This window comes from Oncorhynchus mykiss, chromosome 9, assembly GCF_013265735.2.
Source record: "Oncorhynchus mykiss isolate Arlee chromosome 9, USDA_OmykA_1.1, whole genome shotgun sequence".
Classification (NCBI taxonomy): Eukaryota; Metazoa; Chordata; class Actinopteri; order Salmoniformes; family Salmonidae; genus Oncorhynchus; species Oncorhynchus mykiss.
Genome location: NC_048573.1, coordinates 2,852,216 through 2,870,452, shown reverse-complemented (window position 1 = coordinate 2,870,452; position 18,237 = coordinate 2,852,216). Strand labels below are relative to the sequence as shown.

Sequence of the window (18,237 nt, the reverse complement as noted above, 5' to 3'; positions counted from 1 at the left end):
CACAGTATGTTTAGGATACTGAAGGTTCAACAGACATGTTTAACTTCTTATGGCTGCAGGGGCAGTATTGAGTAGCTTGGATGAAAAGGTGACCATTGTAAACGGCCAGCTCCTCAGTCTCAGTTGCTAATATATGCATATTAGTATTGGATAGAAAACATTCAAGTTTCCAAAACTGTCAAAATATTGTCTGTGTATAAACCAACTGCTATTGCAGGTGAAACCCTGAGTAATATCAAACCAGGAAGTGGCTTCTATTTTAACTTCATGTTCCATAGCCTCCCTTTGTGCCATTTTAAAGGGATATCAACCAGCTTCCTTTTCCTATCGCTTCCTCAAGTTGTCAGTCTTCAGCCAGTTTCAGGGTTTTATTTTGAAAAATGAGCCAGAACAACATCCATCAAGTGTTCGCATGAGTTCCGCTCGCGCAACAGAGTTTGGGAAGCCATTGCCGTTCCCTCCTACTGAACAAGACCGTTGCGGTTGATATTATCGATACTATATTTTATTCTGAGGCTTGATTACGAAGAAAAAAAAAGTTTGCCATGTTTCTGTGGACGTTATGGAAACTATTTGTAATTTGTCGTGCCACTTCTGTGGATTTCTGAACATAATGCGCCAAACAAATAGGGGAACATTTATTGTGCAACTGGGAGTCTCGTGAGTGAAAACATCCGATCGAAGGTAAACGATTAATTTGACAGGTTCATATAAATTGTTCAGCATATCACACCAAAGAAATCAGTTTAATCTCTGGCTTTTATTTGTATGGAAAGTGAATTAGTTCCTGTAGTACAGCAAAGACAACTGTCAAGTCTTCAACGTCTTCGTTCCAACGCTTTTCATCTACGTCCATCTACAATTACAGACAAAACAACAACATACAAGAACATCCAGAACCAGCTGCAAAGAAATAAGATTTAGTGAATGAGAGTGTTTTTGTGTGTGTATATACCTTGGTGGAACAGTTGCTAGCAGTTGCTAGCAGTGCCTGGTGGAGTCTCAGTACCCGGGATCTTCTGTCCAGTACTGGTCACACACCAACAGTAACCTACCAGAAAGACATGTTAACAACTTGTTAAATATATATTTATACATGACTGTAACACATTGAATTTGTCACGTTCAACTCAATTGGAGAATTTACTGTGTGCTTCTGTGTGTGTGCATGTTAACCTGTAGAGCCTGAACATTGCTCAGGGGTGTATTGTCCATCGTCGTCACAAGTGGGGATGAAGGCTCCAATTGGGCCGTGTGTCGCGGCATCTCTAGCACGCTCACAGCGGGTCTTGAGGTGGAAGATGCCATCTTGATAGACAGGTAACATACATTGTAATGTGTACATGACATAACATTGCTGGACAAACATTCTGGAAGCTTGGGCTGTCAATCTCAATCTTATACATCAACATACATCTCTGGAACAAGAGGAGTCTCAGGTAGCCTAGCGGTTAGAGAGTTGGGCCAGTAACACAAAGGTTGCTAGTTTGAATCCCTGAGATGAGAAGTTGAAATATCTGTCTATGCCCTTGGGCACAACCTTAATTTATCTGGTGTCACGGCTGACCTTTTGAACCTGTCTCTCCTCTCTGGGGAGGTTCCCATTGGTTGGAAGACATCCACGGTTTGTCCTTTTTTTAAAGGGGGAGATCAAGCGGATCCTAACTGTTATAGGCCTATTTCTATTTTGCCCTGTTTATCAAAAGTTTTGAAGAACTTGTCAATCAACTGACTGGCTCTCTTGATGTCTATAGTGTTCTCTATGGTATGCAGTCTGGTTTCCGCTCAGGTTATGCATGTGTCACTGCAACCTTAAAGGTCCTCAATGATGTCACCATTGCCTCATGATGTTCTGCTACCATGTTGTGCCGCTGCCATGTTGTGCTGCTACCATGTTGTTTTCATGATGTGTTGCTGCCATGCCGTTGTCATGTTGTGTTGTTGCCATGCAGTGTTGCTGCCATGCTGTGTTGTCATGTGTTGCTGCCATGCTGTGTTGTCATGTGTTGCTGCCATGCTGTGTTGTTGTTTTAGAGCTCTCTTTATGTAGTGTAGCGTTGTCTCTCTTGTGTGTTTTGTCCTATAGTGTTTATTTTGAATCCCTTTCGGTAGGCCATCATTGTAAATAAGAATGTGTTCTTAACTAAAGGTTAAATTGAGGCTGTCCTCTCTGAGGGTGTCCCAAGGAGAATGAGATGTACAAAGAAACATATTTCCAAATCACACCTGGGTATTAATAATTGTACTTGTGTGACATGGGACAGATAAACACCCAGTAATGTTTATATTTATAAAATTGTTGACTTAGTACAGTTGAAGTCGGAAGTTTACATACACCTTAGACAAATACATTTAAACTCAGTTTTTCACAATTCCTGACATTTAATCAGAGTAACAATTCCCTGTTTTAGGTCAGTTAGGATCACCACTTTATTTTAAGAATGTGAAATGTCAGAATAATAGATGATTTATTGATTTATTTCAGCTTTTATTTATCATTTTGAAATTGCTCCCAAGGATGAACCAGACTTGTAGAAGTCTTGGCTGATTTATTTTGATTTTCCCATGATGTCAAGAAAAGAGGCACTGAGTTTGAAGGTAGGCCTTGAAATACATCCACAGGTACACCTCCAATTGACTCAAATGATGCCAATGAGCCCATCAGAAGCTTCTAAAGCCATGACATCATTTTCTGGAATTTTCCAAGCTGTTTAAAGGCATAGTCAACTTAGTGTATGTAAACTTCTGACCCACTGGAATTGTGATACAGTGGATTAAAAGTGAAATAATCTGTCTGTTAACAATTGTTGGAAAAATGACCTGTGTCATGCACAAAGTAGATGTCCTAACCGACTTGCCAAAACGATAGTTTGTTAACAATACATTTGTGGAGTGGTTGAAAAACGTATGTAACTGAATGTAAACTTCAGACTTCAACTGTCAGTGTGAGGTGTGTCACTCTTACCTATGGGAACAAAGGTGTCTCCCAGAGCAAAAGCTGTGCTGACAAGCAGAATGATGGTCAATGTCACCATGGTGATAGTCTGGAGAGAGAGAGAGATGAGCATTAGAATCAGCTGTGATTGTACTGGAACACTACAAATCACTGGAATAGTTGGGTGTACTAGAGGAGAGGATAGGAGACACTGTGTTGTACATAACCTACTGTATAGCTGGGGGTACTGGAGGAGAGTGTCACATTGTCATAAAGGAGACAGGAATGCGTAATAGGGTTTTTTTATTTTCCCAAATTACAGTGTGCCATGTAAAGGCATGGGGACGAAGACCAAGCAAACACATATACAAAACACAGGGCTGAAACCCATTCAAAAGAGAGAGGAGTACCTCAAATAAATACACAGGAGGAGACCCGAAAACACAAGCACAAAATGATACAACACGGGACGAGACCCCTAATCATCTATGCACAATACAAGTGGCACGAAAGCCAAAACAACAAGGCACAGATACTCACACGACCAACGGACATTGGAACATGGATGCTTCCCAAATTGCTTCTTATCCCCTATGTAAGTGCACTACTTTGGACCAGGGCCCACAGTGAACTAAATAGAGAATAGCTCATGGCCACAAAGGGAAGTAGTGCACTACAAAGGGAATGGGAGGTCAGTTGGGACATAGACAGGTACACTTTTAAATGAACAGATGTTGAAATCTCACCTTCTGAAGTCTTCAGTTGTAGCTTCACTTCTTCAAAGGTCTTCACTGGGTCTCTCTCTCTCTGTCCTGAAAGTGAGTTGAGTTCTACCTAAACTCCTTTTTAAAGGACCTGTCCAGTCAGACCCCTCCCTCTATTTTTCAAAATTTCTCTCCCTCGCTCTCTCTCTCTACCTCTCTCTCTCTCTCTCTCTCTCTACCTCTCTCTCTCTCGCTCTCTCTCTCTCTCTCTCTACCTCTCTCTCTCTCGCTCTCTCTCTCTCTCTCTCTCTCTCTCTCTCTCTCTCCCTCGCTCTCTCTCTCTACCTCTCTCTCTCTCTCTCTCTCTCTCTCTACCTCTCTCTCTCTCGCTCTCTCTCTCTCTCTCTCTACCTCTCTCTCTCTCGCTCTCTCTCTCTCTCTCTCTCTCTCTCTCTCTCTCTCTCTCGCTCTCTCTCTCGCTCTCATCCTTCAACCCTCCACATACTTTCTGTCCAGCCCAAACCCTGCTGGACCTGTCTGACATCTACCTGTTTGACAGGGTTGGGGTCAATTCAAAGTGAAGGTATTCAACTTTTGTAACACATTCAGGTGTTGCATATCGGGTCACAATATTGTTATGAAGAGACTTAATTCTACCTCATTGAAGCTGATGAAGATGTAGTCTGAAGTGCATTACAATGTCTTGGAAACACAATGCTATTTCAGAAGGAGATAAATAATGAGCAGGAAAACCTTTTGTCATCATTGTGATGTCACCAGACAGACTTTAGATGCAGCATCACTTTAACTATAAGTTCTGGAATGTTACATTCATTGTGATGTCACCAGATAGACTTTAGATGCAGCATCATTTTAACTATAAGTTCTGGAATGTTAAATTTATTTGAATTAACTGCTGTCTGTCTCATCGATCTTTTGTCCCAGAATGTTGGGCAACTGATCGTAGCAACTGACGTAGCAACTGTCGTCAAGTCCAACACCTTGGACAAGCTCATGAAACATGAAATCCATTGAGAGGATTACAAAAAAGGTAGAGTTTTCATTGAAAAACTGATAGTTTAAATTGCTAAATATTTTAACAGTGCATCAGGGATACTTGCTACTGTGATTCCTTCCTGGAGTTTTTTTCAAATACAAAATTATTATTTTGTTATATTGTTTGCTGGCTCAGCTGGTTAGCGAGCTCTGTCTCATTGACAACCCAATGTTGCTAATGGCCAGCTATCTATCCTGTTAATATAACTTGTTTTGTTAGCTAGGTAATGTTAGCTAGGTAATGTTAGCCATGTTATGAGCACCAGCTAGTTAGCTCCAAAAGTGGTTGGTAACTTTTGGCTGCATGCCGACAGTGCATTCAGAGCCATTCATTTAAATAATCAACTTTTTTTCCAGAGTTTCCTGGTCTTTGCATTAACAAGATATTCATTTCCAGCATCTTTCAGACCATTGAAAATGCAAAAAAAAAAGAGAGGAGGACAGGCACAAACTGCCCCACCGCTACCAATGATTCTCAGCTAGCGGTGGCTAATGTTAGCAGAAGTTTGTAGTGGGTTTTTACATAATCATAGTGCAAAAGTATTGCGCAAACAATACCATAAACCACATCATCTCAGTGTGATTTAATTTAAAACAGTCTGCAAGATGAGAGGAGAGGTGATAGATCAATGTCTTAAGGCTAAAGTATTGGAAGCGAGATATGCCGTAGGACCAGCAGCATTCCTTTTGTGAGGAGGAGAGAAGGTGGGAGAGGGTAAATAGCTAGCGTGCCTTTTCTTTGCGAGGGTCAAGCCGCTCTTTCACCAAACCTTGTCATCAAGGTGACTTTCTGTATTTCTGGAAGAACAGGACGATGGAATAGATGGATGAGGTATGTCCCAAATAGAGCCCCGTTCCTTACATAGTGGACTAGTTGTGACCCTATAGGCCCCGGTCAAAAGCAGTGTACTATGTAGGGAATGTCTTGAAACAGGTTTATTGTGTAAGATGGTTCTTATGGTACCCCTGTAGCAAAATATGTTGTCTTAAAAATTTAAAAGAGTCCAACTCCTTCCTCCATCTCCCAGAAATGGACAGGTTCAGATGAATTGTTCAGCATATCAAAACGACAATAAAGAAAGTAAAATCGACAGTTTAATCTCTGGATTTCTTCATTTATTTTTAATGGAACGTGAATCAGTTCCTGTAGTACAGTAAAGACAACTGTGTCTTTTCAACATCTTCGTTCCAACTGCTTTCATCTACAATTACAGACAAAAACAACATTTAGAATCTGCTGCAAAGGACTAACATTTAGCGAATGAGTGACTGTGTACCTTGGTGAAACAGTTGATCTTGGTGGAGTCTCAGTACCCGGGATCTTCTGTCCAGTACTGGACACACGCCAACAGTAACCTACCAGAAATGGACAAGTTAAAAACATGTTACATATAAACTCAGCAAAAATATAAACGTCCTCTCACTGTCAACTGTGTTTATTTTCAGCAAACTCAACATGTGTACATTTTTGTATGAACAAAACAAGATCCAACAACTGAGACATAAACTGAACAAGTTCCACAGACATGTGACTAACAGAAATTGAATAATGTGTCCCTGAACAAAGGGGGGAGGGGTCAAAATCAAAAGTAACAGTCAGTATCTGGTGTGGCCACCAGCTGCATTAAGTACTGCAGTGCATCTCCTCCTCATGGACTGCACCAGATTTGCCCTTACCCTCCGATCCAACATGTCCCAGGCGTGCTCAATGGGATTGAGATCCGGGTTCCTCGTTGGCCATGGCAGAATACTGACATTCCTGTATTGCAGGAAATCACACTCGTTCTGTGCAGTATGGCTGGTGGCTTTGTCAAGCTGGAGGGTAGTTAGGATGAGCCTGCAGGAAGGGTACTACATGAGGGAGGAGGATGTCTTCCCTGTTCTTCCACTTTAAGATGACATATTATCATCATTGACAAAAAGATAATTGACAAAAAAAATCAGTTATTCCATTCAGTTATTCCACTCCTCCTTTCATACACTAATCTCTCCCCTCCTCCTCTCCTCCCATAACCTCTCCCCTCTCCCATACCTCTCTCCCCTCCTCCTCTCATACCCTAACCTCTCCCCTCCTCCTCTCGTCCCCTAACCTCTCCCCTCCTTCTCTCCTCCCCTAACCTCTCGACTCTCCACTCCTCCTCCTCTCCTCTCCTCCCCTAACCTCTCCTCTCTTCCCTTCACTCCTCCCTCCTCTCATCTCTCCCATAACTCTCTCTCCTCCTCTTGTCCTAACACAAACCCTGGTCCTACTTTCACTCTCTCTCTCCTCCAGACCTTCAGCTTTAATACAGTAACTATGTACCCATTAACTTGTCCAGTGATTTTTTTTGTTGTTGTTGTCAACATTTAGAAAGTTTGCACAGAAAATAGATGTAACAATTGTCTGCTACAGTGAGATTCCGTTGAACTGTCGATTAAAAACAACTGGAGGTAAAAAAACTTTACCTCTCAAAAAAAACATATCATCATGGTCTGCACCAAGGTATCATCATGGTCTGCAACAAGGTATCATCATGGTCTGTACCAAGGTATCATCATGGTCTGTACCAAGGTATCATCATGGTCTGCACCAAGGTATCATCATGGTCTGCACCAAGGTATCATCATGGTCTGCACCAAGGTATCATCATGGTCTGCACCAAGGTATCATCATGGTCTGCACCAAGGTATCATCATGGTCTGCACCAAGGTATCATCATGGTCTGCACCAAGGTATCATCATGGTCTGCACCAAGGTATCATCATGGTCTGCACCAAGGTATCATCATGGTCTGCACCAAGGTATCATCATGGTCTGCACCAAGGTATCATCATGGTCTGCACCAAGGTATCATCATGGTCTGCACCAAGGTATCATCATGGTCTGCACCAAGGTATCACCATGGTCTGCACCAAGGTATCATCATGGTCTGCACCAAGGTATCATCATGGTCTGCACCAAGGTATCATCATGGTCTGCACCAAGGTATCATCATGGTCTGCACCAAGGTATCACCATGGTCTGCACCAAGCTATCATCATGGTCTGCACCAAGGTATCACCATGGTCTGCACCAAGGTATCATCATGGTCTGCACCAAGGTATCACCATGGTCTGCACCAAGGTATCATCATGGTCTGCACCAAGGTATCATCATGGTCTGCACCAAGGTATCACCATGGTCTGCACCAAGGTATCATCATGGTCTGCACCAAGGTATCATCATGGTCTGCACCAAGGTATCATCATGGTCTGCACCAAGGTATTATCATGGTCTGCACCAAGGTATCATCATGGTCTGCACCAAGGTATCATCATGGTCTGCACCAAGGTATCATCATGGTCTGCACCAAGGTATCATCATGGTCTGCACCAAGGTATCATCATGGTCTGCACCAAGGTATCACCATGGTAGGTGCCAAGGTATCACCAAGGTCTGCACCAAGGTATCACCATGGTCTGCACCAAGGTATCATCATGGTCTGCTCCAAGGTATCATCATGGTCTGCACCAAGGTATCATCATGGTCCGTGCCATGGTGGAACTGCATGGTATGTCTGAAATAATTGTATGGTGAATCCTGCATCGAGCCTACCAGAAGAGCAAGGGGAAGCATTTCCGGCATTCTTGAAAGTCACAATAAACCTTGTGCTGCAAAACAACTTTGTATATGATCATTTAAAAAATGCATTCAGTGGGCATAATTGAACTCACGAGCTGAAAGTCAAGAGAATCCCTGTCATGGAAAAATCTATTATTATATTTGATTTAAAAAAATTAAATGCAGTGGGCATAATAAAAGTCTAAATAAATCACTTTGCTTTTATAATTAAAGGATTGAAGATTTATAGTTATGTGATGACATCACGTACCCCAACAAACAACGATTAATCAGACTCACTTTCCACAACAATTTTAACCCGTTTTTGTTCCATTCTTGGATTTCACTGTTCTCCACTCATCTTTCTCGCTAACTGTACTCAACCTGCTTTCAACTTCAAATGACCCTTTTGCTTCCGCCATCTCCACCAACCTGCTCACAAAACTCGAGAGGGAGAGGTCTGACTGGATGGGTCCTTAAAAAGGAGAGGAGGGAGAGGTCTGACTGGATGGGTCCTTAAAAAGGAGAGGAGGGAGAGGTCTGACTGGATGGGTCCTTAAAAAGGAGAGGAGTGAGACGTAGGACTCAACTCATAGCAGGATTTCAGAAAGTGACATTTCAACATCTGTTCATCTAATACTGTATGTGCATGCATCCCAAATAGCCCTCTATTCCCTATGAAGTGCACTACTTTTGACCAGAGCCCGTAGTGAATATGTTGCTCAGAACAAATGTAGTGCACTTGTTTTGAAGGAGAATGCTATTTCCACAAACTCCCAATTACCCTCTAGACACGCCCCTTTCCTGCAAACTCACCACACCTGAACTCACTCTGCTAATCACCAATTCCTCTTCCATTCTTCTGGTATATAAGCAGCTTGTTCTACTTGGGTTTGTTCAGCATTTGTGGTGTCCCAGTTCCTTTATAGGTCCTGTTGTTAATTGGCTAAAGTAAGTTCCTGCTATTGTAACTTTTCTAGGGTTATAACTTCCTGCATTGGGGTGTAATATCCTGTTCATCCTAGCATGTGTATTGTTATGGTGTAGCTGGCCCAGTATTAGACCTTTAATTGAACTGTAAGGGAAGTGTTACAGCTTGTGAGATGAGACGTGGTATAATGATGGTTCCTGCTAGCAGAATGTGTCTTCCATCTATAATCCTGTAGACTGTTCTGATTGGTTGCCTGTTGCACTGTGTCTCAGTGAACAAGAAAATATGAAATAGAGGACACATGGATGTGCAAAGCCAGAACAAAACATTGGCAGCCATATTTAGCTGGGTAGTGTCTAAACTAGATTGTATTTACACTGAAGTTCTCATTGAATCTGGTTATGATGGCTTCACTGTTTCTCTCAGGAGACTCCATGACCATGTTGACCAGTCTTCTGCTTCTCAGTGCTGCCTTTGCTCTGGGAGATGCAAGTAAGAGTCTACTTTTCTTGACTCGTTCTGTATGTTTATTGTAGCAGAGGTGACTGACTGATCAACAAATAATATTGTAGCTCTGTTTTGTAGATCATTCTCCACTAGCCTTTAAAGCCACATGTAACTTCTCTTCACAGATTCATTGCTAGAAGAAGACTTGTGTCCTTCCGGTTGGACCAAATATGGATCACGCTGTTTAATGTTTGTAAAGACTACAAGGAGCTGGCCTGAAGCAGAGGTATCACCCTTACCATCTACTATGAATTTGAAGGGGAAGTGTAGTTGAAATTAGCTCTTTGACATTACTTTAAAGGTGATGCTTTCTTAAACTGCAACACATGACTGATGTGAAATACTGAACTTCCCTTTAAGATGGGAATTTTCTATTCATTTTGACTATTTAATGTGGAGTCGTGCCTCCTGTATACTGAAACCCACCGGACATGGCTTAAGACTGAGATAAACTACTATCTTGAGGAGTTTAAAATGGAATTAGTTGCAATGGTCAATATTTGGTTGAGTCCAGAAGACAAATTCTCAGCAAGGCTGACTGACTAATACATGAAATGTCTTTGTTCCCATCTACTGCTTGGCTGTCATTGTAGATAATACTTTTCTTAACTGACTTGCCTAGTTAAATTAATACTTTCTTCTCTAGCGGTACTGTGTGTCCCTTGGTGATCAACTGGTGTCTGTACCCAACGTTGTGGAGTACCTTGGCGCAAACCTGGCATCTGTGCACAGCTCTGAGGAGGACCAGTTTCTACAGGCGTTGGTCTTGGTCAAGACTGTTGGTTTCCCTCCTACCTGGATTGGCGGATTTTATTCTGTTAAGGTGGGACCATTAAGCCTACAGTGTTATATAGAGCCATTATTGCAAGGAACGCCGTTCCATCTCGTATAGCTCAAGTGAACAGCAAACCTGGTTAAAAACGGGACATTTGGCATGTAGGCTACCTGTAACTTGTTTATGTAGTTCTGTCTGAGTTGTCTAATGTTCTGATGTCATTTTGTGTGGACCCCAGGAAGAGGGGCTGCTGCTTTTTAACAGCTATTGTAATGGTTTCCATATAAAATATCAAGAGTTGCCAGGCGACAGGTAGCCTCGCCGTTGGCCAATAAAGGCTAGTTTGAATCCCAGAGCTCACTCCGTGAAATCTGATGTGCCCTTGAGCAATGCCCTTAATCCTAATTGACCCTGTAGGTCATTCTAGATGAATCTGCTAAATTATTTTACTGTCAACTTCAGGAGGCCTTTATACTCATGTAAAATGTTTCTAGGTAAGTATAAATTTGATCAATAATCTCTTCCATACAGTCTTGTAACCATGTGTATGGGGTTTCTAGCTTCAAAAGTTGTAGACTTGTTAGTCTTTGAAAGGCATCGGGATGATTGCAAATGTGAGGAGTAGACTGTACGATCTTTACACAAGCAACAGTCCCAGTCGGTGGGTTTTGAAGCTGTGGTAGCTTAAACTGTTTGGTTTCAGGGGGTAGAGGAAGGACTACATTTAGTTTCTATTCTCAAACCCCACTTTCCCCCCCTCAGGACAGGCGGTGGTTCTGGAGTGATGGCTCCGACTTTGATCACCAGAACTGGGCTGAAGGAAGGCCTGATGCTGGTGCCAGAGAGTCTTGTGTTCATATCAACTTTGGAGGTATAGTAAACCCAGTATCATTACTGATCCAGTCATCAAATTAAACTTATTCCTAGTTTATTTAACTTTCCTACTGTGTGTGTGCAGCTGAATATTCTGGTTTTGTCTTCAGGTCAACAGCTCTGGAACAATGCATTATGTGAAAGGAGCTTGCCCTCTGTGTGCTCCCTGAGGCTCCTTCCGCTTCGCCAGAGTATCCATTAAAAGCAGCATTGCTATTCCGTAGCGTCTTTGTCCTTAATAATTCATGGGAAGCTTTGTTGCTGTTAAATGAAGTCTCAGTTACTATACAAATGTTGAGGAATTGTTTGCAGCCAATAAAATGTGGACACTATTTTGTTTCATGAGTTATTGAACTTTGTAGTTAGTACTTTTTCTTACTGGTCCTCTGAGTCTCAAACCCACAACCCTAATGTTGCATGTGCCACCAGGACCAGGACTGTCATCGTGCTTAACTTTTGGTAGATGAACACCTGTGCCAAGATGCAGTATGTTTAACTTTGTCAGGACAGGGGGGCAGTATTGAGTAGCTTGGCTAAAAATGTGCCCAGAGTAAACTACCTGCTACTCAGTCGTTAAAGCTAGAATATGCATATAATTAGTAGATTTGGATAGGAAACACTGAAGTTTCTAAAACTGTTTGAATGATGTGTGAGTATAACAGAACTCATATGGCAGGCAGCAACCTGAGAAAATCCAACCAGGAAGTGGGAATTGAGGTTTGTAGTTTTACATTCTTTGCCTACCCAGGATACAGTGGCCATTGGGTCATATTGAAATTCTTAACGCTGCCACTGTCTACAGTCTTTAGAACCTTGTTTGCTGCTTCTACTTTGGAGGGGGGCATGGGAGCTGAATAAGTCTGCGGTCTGCCAGTGGCATGAGCTGATCACGTGAGGTAGCTGAGTTCAATCGCATTTCTACAGACCAAGGAATTCTCCGGTTGAAACATTGAAGAATTCAATACTTCATTTGACACGTTTCTACAAACTAATGACTTCATCTGAACTTTGGCCTGGACTTGCCCGTGAGTTTGGATTGTGTACTAAATGCGTAAACATAGGTATTTGGACGTAAATGATGGACTTGATCAAACAAATGACACCTTTATTGTGGAACTATGAATCCTGGGAGTGCATTCTGATGACGATCATCAAAGGTAAGTGACTATAATGTATCTGACTCCACATGGCGGATATCTGTATGGCTTGCTTTGTCTGAGCGCTGTACTCAGAATATTGCATGGTGTGCTTTTTCGGTTAAGCTTTTATATCTGACAGCGGTTGCATTAAGGAAGTGGATCTAAAATTCCATGCATGACATTTGTATCTTAGCATTGTTTGAGTATTTATTTAAATTGATGGGGCTCTGCAAAATCACTGGATGTTTTGGAACTACTGACCGTAACGTGCCAATGTAACTACAGGGAGCCCCTATGTTCAGAGAACCCCTTGTAAGTGATCCTTGAAGATAAAATAAAATCATGAGGTAAAATGCCAGCAAAGCTTCAAGCCCAATGTTTTATATCTGGGGTGTTGATGATCTCTATCCACAGCCAGAATGCTCACCAAGCACTGCTACATCCAACAGGATTCCAGTTAGTCATCAGCGGTGTAGGGAGGAATGAAATCTGATCCTTGAACATTTTAATTATACAGATTTACAAAACAAGCTCAGATTTCATACCTTGGTTTTTGTGGTGACAACTTTTGCTAATAGTTTTAATACTTTGTCCATAACGTAGAGGCCCAGGTGGTAGTAATTGAAGAGGTAAAGGAGGTGGATGTGATCTCCACAACATACCAATTGACATGCCTCGTCTGTATACCTGCATTCAAGAGAGCAGTTCAGTTTTCTGCACGCAGTACAGCTAACCTTATCCTACCTCAAGATTATCCATTGAATTGTGAATATTTTCTGTTTAAGATTGGAAAATAGATGGTCTCAAACAATATTTAGATCATCCAAGGGACAAACCTCACCTTGATCTTTCCATTTTTCAGTTAAAATGTCTTATGGCTGAAATCCCGGTAATGGGATCGATATGACAACAGCCAGTGAAAGTGCAGGGCGCCAAATTCAAACAAATGTCATAATTAAAATTCCTCAAACATACATGTGTCTTATACCATTTTAAAAGGTAATCTTGTTAATCCCACTAAAGTGTCCGATTTCAAATAGGCTTTTCAGCTAAAACGATTGTTAGGTCACCTAGACCTAACAGAACTAAAGATACACTTGTTCTTAATGCAACCACTTTGTCAGATTTCAAAAAGCTTTACAGCAAAACACAATATTCAATCATCTGAAAACAGGGTTCAGCCACAAAAGGAAGCCATACAGTTCACTGCCAAATTGTGCAGTCAACAAAACTCAGAAAAAGCATTATAAATCTTCACTTACCTTTGCTGATCTTCGTCGGAATGCACTCCCAGGACTCCCACAAGAAATGTTTTTGTTCGGTTATGTCCAAGTAGCTACTTTTGTTAGCGCGTTAGCACAAAGAGCGTACACTAAAGGCTGACGAAATGTCCAAAAGTTCCGTAACAGTCAGTAGAAACATGTCAAACGATGTATTGAATCAATCTTTAGAATGTTAACATAAATCTCTAATAAAGTTCCAATCGGAGAATTACATGGACTTCAGATGAGCGATGGAACAGAGCTCCCTCTCATGTGAACGCGCATGGTCAGGTCATGGCAGACCTGACTAATTCTCCTCTCATTTGACCCCCCTTTACAGTAGAGGCATCAGACAAAGTTCTACAGACTGTTGACATCTAGTGGAAGTCAAACTCATCCATATCTCGCTGTGATTTCAATAGGATTTTGGTTGAAAATCTTCAGGTTTTTGCCTGCCATATGAGTTCTGTTATACTCACAAACATCATTCAAACGGTTTTAGAAACTTCAAAGTGTTTTCTATCCCGTGTGAATAATCATATGCATATATTAGCAACTGGGACTGAGAAGCAGGCAGTTTAATATGGGCACCTCTGCACCTTTCATCCAAGCAACTCACTGCCCCTTAAGTTAAGCACCTGCTACTGTCCTTTCAAATCTAAATGTTTGTTGGGCAGGTAGATTCCTGCAAGAACCCCCACCAGCTAAGGAGGTTCCTTGATGACCCCCACCTTCTACAGGGTTCTTAGGAGAACCTTTTGAGGGCCATTTTCAGTTCCAAGAACTGTATGGTTTTAAAGAACAGAACTTTAGACCTCCAGTTGAACCCCACATTTTTAGAGTGTACTAGGATTGAAGAGGCACTCTCACATCTGAGCCATCTTTGTTGCAGGTGCATGGTTACAGTTGAGTGAGATAAAGAACACTGTTCTTGCTAGTCTCACTGCTCTAAAGCTGTAGGTATCAGCCTCAAAGCCTTCGTCAGAGCTTTCAGTGTTCACAACCTGCACCTCTATGTAGACATGGCTCCACCCACATCTGTTCAGTGCATCCAATGGGGTTGGAATATGAGAGACAGTGCTACCAAAAATAACTGCATTTCATAAGTATTCTAATAAAGTGTGTAGGTGATGTGTCAAACAAGACACAAATCAGAGGACATCGACCTACCAATTAAGTTCTCATAAATCATTGGGTTCCGTACAAGAATAAAACAGGAGTCTAAAGTGGCAGCATTAATTCATGTTCTTCAATAGACACTAATTTGACCCCACCATCAATACACACTAATTTGACCCCACCATCAATACACACTAATATGACCCCACCATCAATACACTAATATGACCCCACCATCAATACACTAATATGACCCCACCATCAATACACTAATATGACCCCACCATCAATATACACTAATATGACCCCACCATCAATATACACTAATATGACCCCACCATCAATATACACTAATTTGACCCCACCATCAATATACACTAATATGACCCCACCATCAATATACACTAATATGACCCCACCATCAATAGACAATATGGAGGTTGTTTTGCTGCACCAACAAGCCTCGTCTGAAGTTAGACCAGTTTTACAAAAGGTAGGTAAGTATTTTTGATGAGCAGGTGACCACACTTTGTCATGTGGTGTGTTTTAGTTATAAAATGACCTAGTTAGGTAATTATAGGCTGAACATTTACTTACCCCACTAAAGTTATTAATTTAACTTCTTGGATGTCCTGTTCACACAGAGCAATGATGTGTATCACCCACACATTCTAGCTAGCTAATACTGTACTGACCACGTTCATTTTCTGGCAAGTTCCGTCCCCGCCTCCAAATATTGGTATGAACATGAAGTGGACCCAAATCCATAGGCATTGAGGCCTTGCCTGTGCACGTGACTAAACCCCGCAACTCCCTTCTCAGCTGTCCATCTTTCTGATTTCCACCAATCAGAGTTTATGTCAGTGTGATTAGAGGGACAATAGTGCTCAGTACCAAGCAGTCTACCAAGTGTGGTAGACTACTAATGACCATCACCAGAGCTTGGAGAAGCCTAACATGGCATTTGACTGTCTTCATTTCCTGTAACAGTCACCATAACAGTCCTACTCCTTCCTCCATTTCCCAGAAATGAACCGGTTCAGATACATTGTTCAACATATCACACCAACAATAACGTAAGTAAATCAACACTTTAATCTCTGGATTCCTTCATGTATTTATTTGTATGGGATGTGAATCCCTTCCTGTAGTACAGTAAAGACAACTGTCCGTCTTCTACATCTTACTTCCAACGCCTTTCATCTACAATTAGGAAGAAATACACATCAATAACTAGCTGTAAAGTAGTAACATTTAGTGAATGAGTATGTACACACACACCTTGGTGGAACAGGTGATAGCAGTGCCTGGTGGAGTCTCAGTACCCTGGATCTTCTGTCCAGAACTGTTCACACACCAACAGTAACCTACCAGAAAGAGACATGTTAATAACCTGTTACATAATACAATATTTACACAAATATACATTTTACTGTAACATATTGAATTGTCACGTTAAACTGAATTGGAGCATTTATGGTGTGTGTGGTAACCTGTAGAGCCTGAACATTGCTCAGGTTTGTATTGTCCATCGTTGTCACACGTGGGGACGTAGACTCCAGGCCTGACTTTTCATCGCAGTATCTCTAGCAATCTCACAGGGGGTCTTGGGTCGTATCTTACCATCTAAACACAGATAACACTCTTTATAACGATGACATTACATAGTAGAACATACATTGCTGGACAAACATCCTGGAAGCTCTGGCTGGATCTGGAATCTTGGGTTGAGTCCCCTATGGGCCCTGTTCCCCTATGGGGCCCTGTTCCCCGAAGGGCTCTGGTCAGGAGACTGCATCCTATGTGGGACCCTGTTCCCCGAAGGGCCTTGGTCAGGAGACTACATCCTATATGGGACCCTGTTCCCCTATGGGCCCTGGTCAGGAGACTGCATCCTATATGGGCCCCTGGTCCCCTATGGGCCCTGGTCAGGAGACTGCATCCTATATGGGACCCTGTTCCCCTTTGGGCCCTGGTCAGGAGACTGCATCCTATATGGGACCCTGTTCCCCGAAGGGCCCTGGTCAGGAGACTGCATCCTATATGGGACCCTGTTCCCCGAAGGGCCCTGATCAGGAGAAGGGCCCTATACGGAATAGGAAGCCATTTCAGATGTACATTTCTGAAATATTCAGTTGTTGCTTCACTCCTTCAGAGATCTTCAAAGGTCTTCACTGGGTCCCTCTCTGTCCGGCCTGTGAGTTAAATTCACCCTCCTCTCCTTTTTAAGGACCCGTCCAGTCAGAACCCTCCCTCTGGAACCCCGCACGGAGAGTTGGAGGTCCGAAATGGTGGCGAGTAGTGAAGAAAAAATGCAGGAAATTAAGAATGAGTTGGTGAAGAAAAAGACGTGCTGGAATGAGAACAATATAGCTGTCAGATCTGATGGTGTGTAGCGGGAGGATGAGGGTTAATGACCTGAATGGTCGGAAGTGGAAAGACCCAGGAAGAGAAAGATATTGACACAGGAAGAAGAGAGTTAATGACACAGGAAGAAGAGAGATAATGACACAGGAAGAATAGAGATCATGATACAGAAAGACAGGAAGAAGAGAGATCATGATACAGAAATCAGTTTAGCATCTTGTAAAGAAAGCATAAAGAGATCCAAGGTAGGAAGCAAGAGTAGTGATGTGTTGGAGTTTAAAGTGGTGATGGTGTTGGATAAGACCACAGGGCCTCACTTACTCTGGGTGGAACAGTTGATTGGAGCAGTGCCAGGTGGAGTCTCAGTACCCGGGATCTTCTGTCCAGTACTGGTCACACACAAACAGTAACCTACCAGAAATAGACATGTTTCATATACAATATATACACATTGAATTGTCACATTCAACTGAATTGATAATTGTGCCTGCATGTGCGTCGTTGTTAACCTGTAGAGCCCCAACATTGCTCGGGGGTGTATTGTCCACTGTCGTCACACCAGGGGATGTAGGCTCCAATTGAGCCATTTAAAGTGGCATCTCTAGCATCCTCACATGGGGTCTTGGGTCGTATCATAGTATCTGGAAACATGTAACATTTACTGTAATTTGGACATAATATTGAAGGACAATATACATTTCTGGACATATTACTGTATTGATGGTGGGGTCATATTAGTGTATTGATGGTGAGGTCATGTTAGTGTATTGATGGTGGGGTTATATTAGTGTATTGATGGTGGGGTCATACTAGTGTATTAGTGTATCAGCCCTTGTTACATGGAGATACGGCTCAGACCCTGTTATATAGAGATACGGCTCAGGCCCTGTTATATAGAGATACGGCTCAGACCCTGTTATGAGATACGGCTCAGCCCCTGTTATATAGAGATACGGCTCAGCCCCTGTTATATAGAGATATGGCTCAGA

General features: G+C 42.2%; 2 protein-coding genes and 1 long non-coding RNA gene across 5 annotated transcripts; 1 reads left to right on the top strand and 2 right to left on the bottom strand.

Annotated features, from left to right (window-relative positions):
* Positions 1-845: 845 nt before the first annotated feature.
* Positions 846-3,747, bottom strand: LOC118965964. Its single transcript, XR_005053093.1, has 5 exons — positions 3,682-3,747; positions 2,966-3,044; positions 1,177-1,308; positions 956-1,051; positions 846-856 (listed from the first exon to the last, which is right to left on the bottom strand). It is a non-coding gene; the product is annotated as an uncharacterized LOC118965964 (long non-coding RNA).
* Positions 3,748-9,097: 5,350 nt separating this feature from the next.
* On the top strand, positions 9,098-11,694 carry LOC110531335 (ladderlectin-like). 3 transcript variants are annotated; one of them, XM_021614538.2, is made up of 6 exons: positions 9,098-9,226; positions 9,633-9,698; positions 9,839-9,939; positions 10,360-10,536; positions 11,251-11,359; positions 11,472-11,694. In XM_021614538.2, the coding sequence occupies exons 2-6, from the start codon at positions 9,641-9,643 to the stop codon at positions 11,561-11,563; spliced, it is 537 nt and encodes a 178-aa protein (XP_021470213.2). In that variant the 5' UTR covers positions 9,098-9,226; positions 9,633-9,640; the 3' UTR covers positions 11,564-11,694. The 3 variants fall into 3 exon arrangements, with proteins under 3 accessions (XP_021470213.2, XP_036842942.1, XP_036842943.1); XM_036987047.1 differs by lacking the exon at positions 9,098-9,226 and adding an exon at positions 9,364-9,388 and having other exon boundaries at positions 11,472-11,693; XM_036987048.1 differs by lacking the exons at positions 9,098-9,226; positions 10,360-10,536 and adding an exon at positions 9,364-9,388 and having other exon boundaries at positions 11,472-11,693.
* Positions 11,695-15,958: 4,264 nt separating this feature from the next.
* Positions 15,959-17,971, bottom strand: opi-2 (oocyte protease inhibitor-2). Its single transcript, XM_036987046.1, is given in 6 exon segments — positions 15,959-16,084; positions 16,163-16,248; positions 16,375-16,454; positions 16,456-16,507; positions 17,570-17,659; positions 17,758-17,971. Coding segments are annotated over 6 exon segments (534 nt in total). The 5' UTR covers positions 17,957-17,971; the 3' UTR covers positions 15,959-16,057.
* Positions 17,972-18,237: the final 266 nt, after the last annotated feature.

What these genes read in the sequence shown, in the direction of transcription:
- LOC110531335 (XM_036987047.1), top strand. An exon ending in CTTTGCTCTGGGAGATGCAA is followed by an intron (nt 9,699 to 9,838) that starts GTAAGAGTCTAC and finishes TTCTCTTCACAG; the next exon opens with ATTCATTGCTAGAAGAAGAC. An exon ending in GCGGATTTTATTCTGTTAAG is followed by an intron (nt 10,537 to 11,250) that starts GTGGGACCATTA and finishes TCCCCCCCTCAG; the next exon opens with GACAGGCGGTGGTTCTGGAG.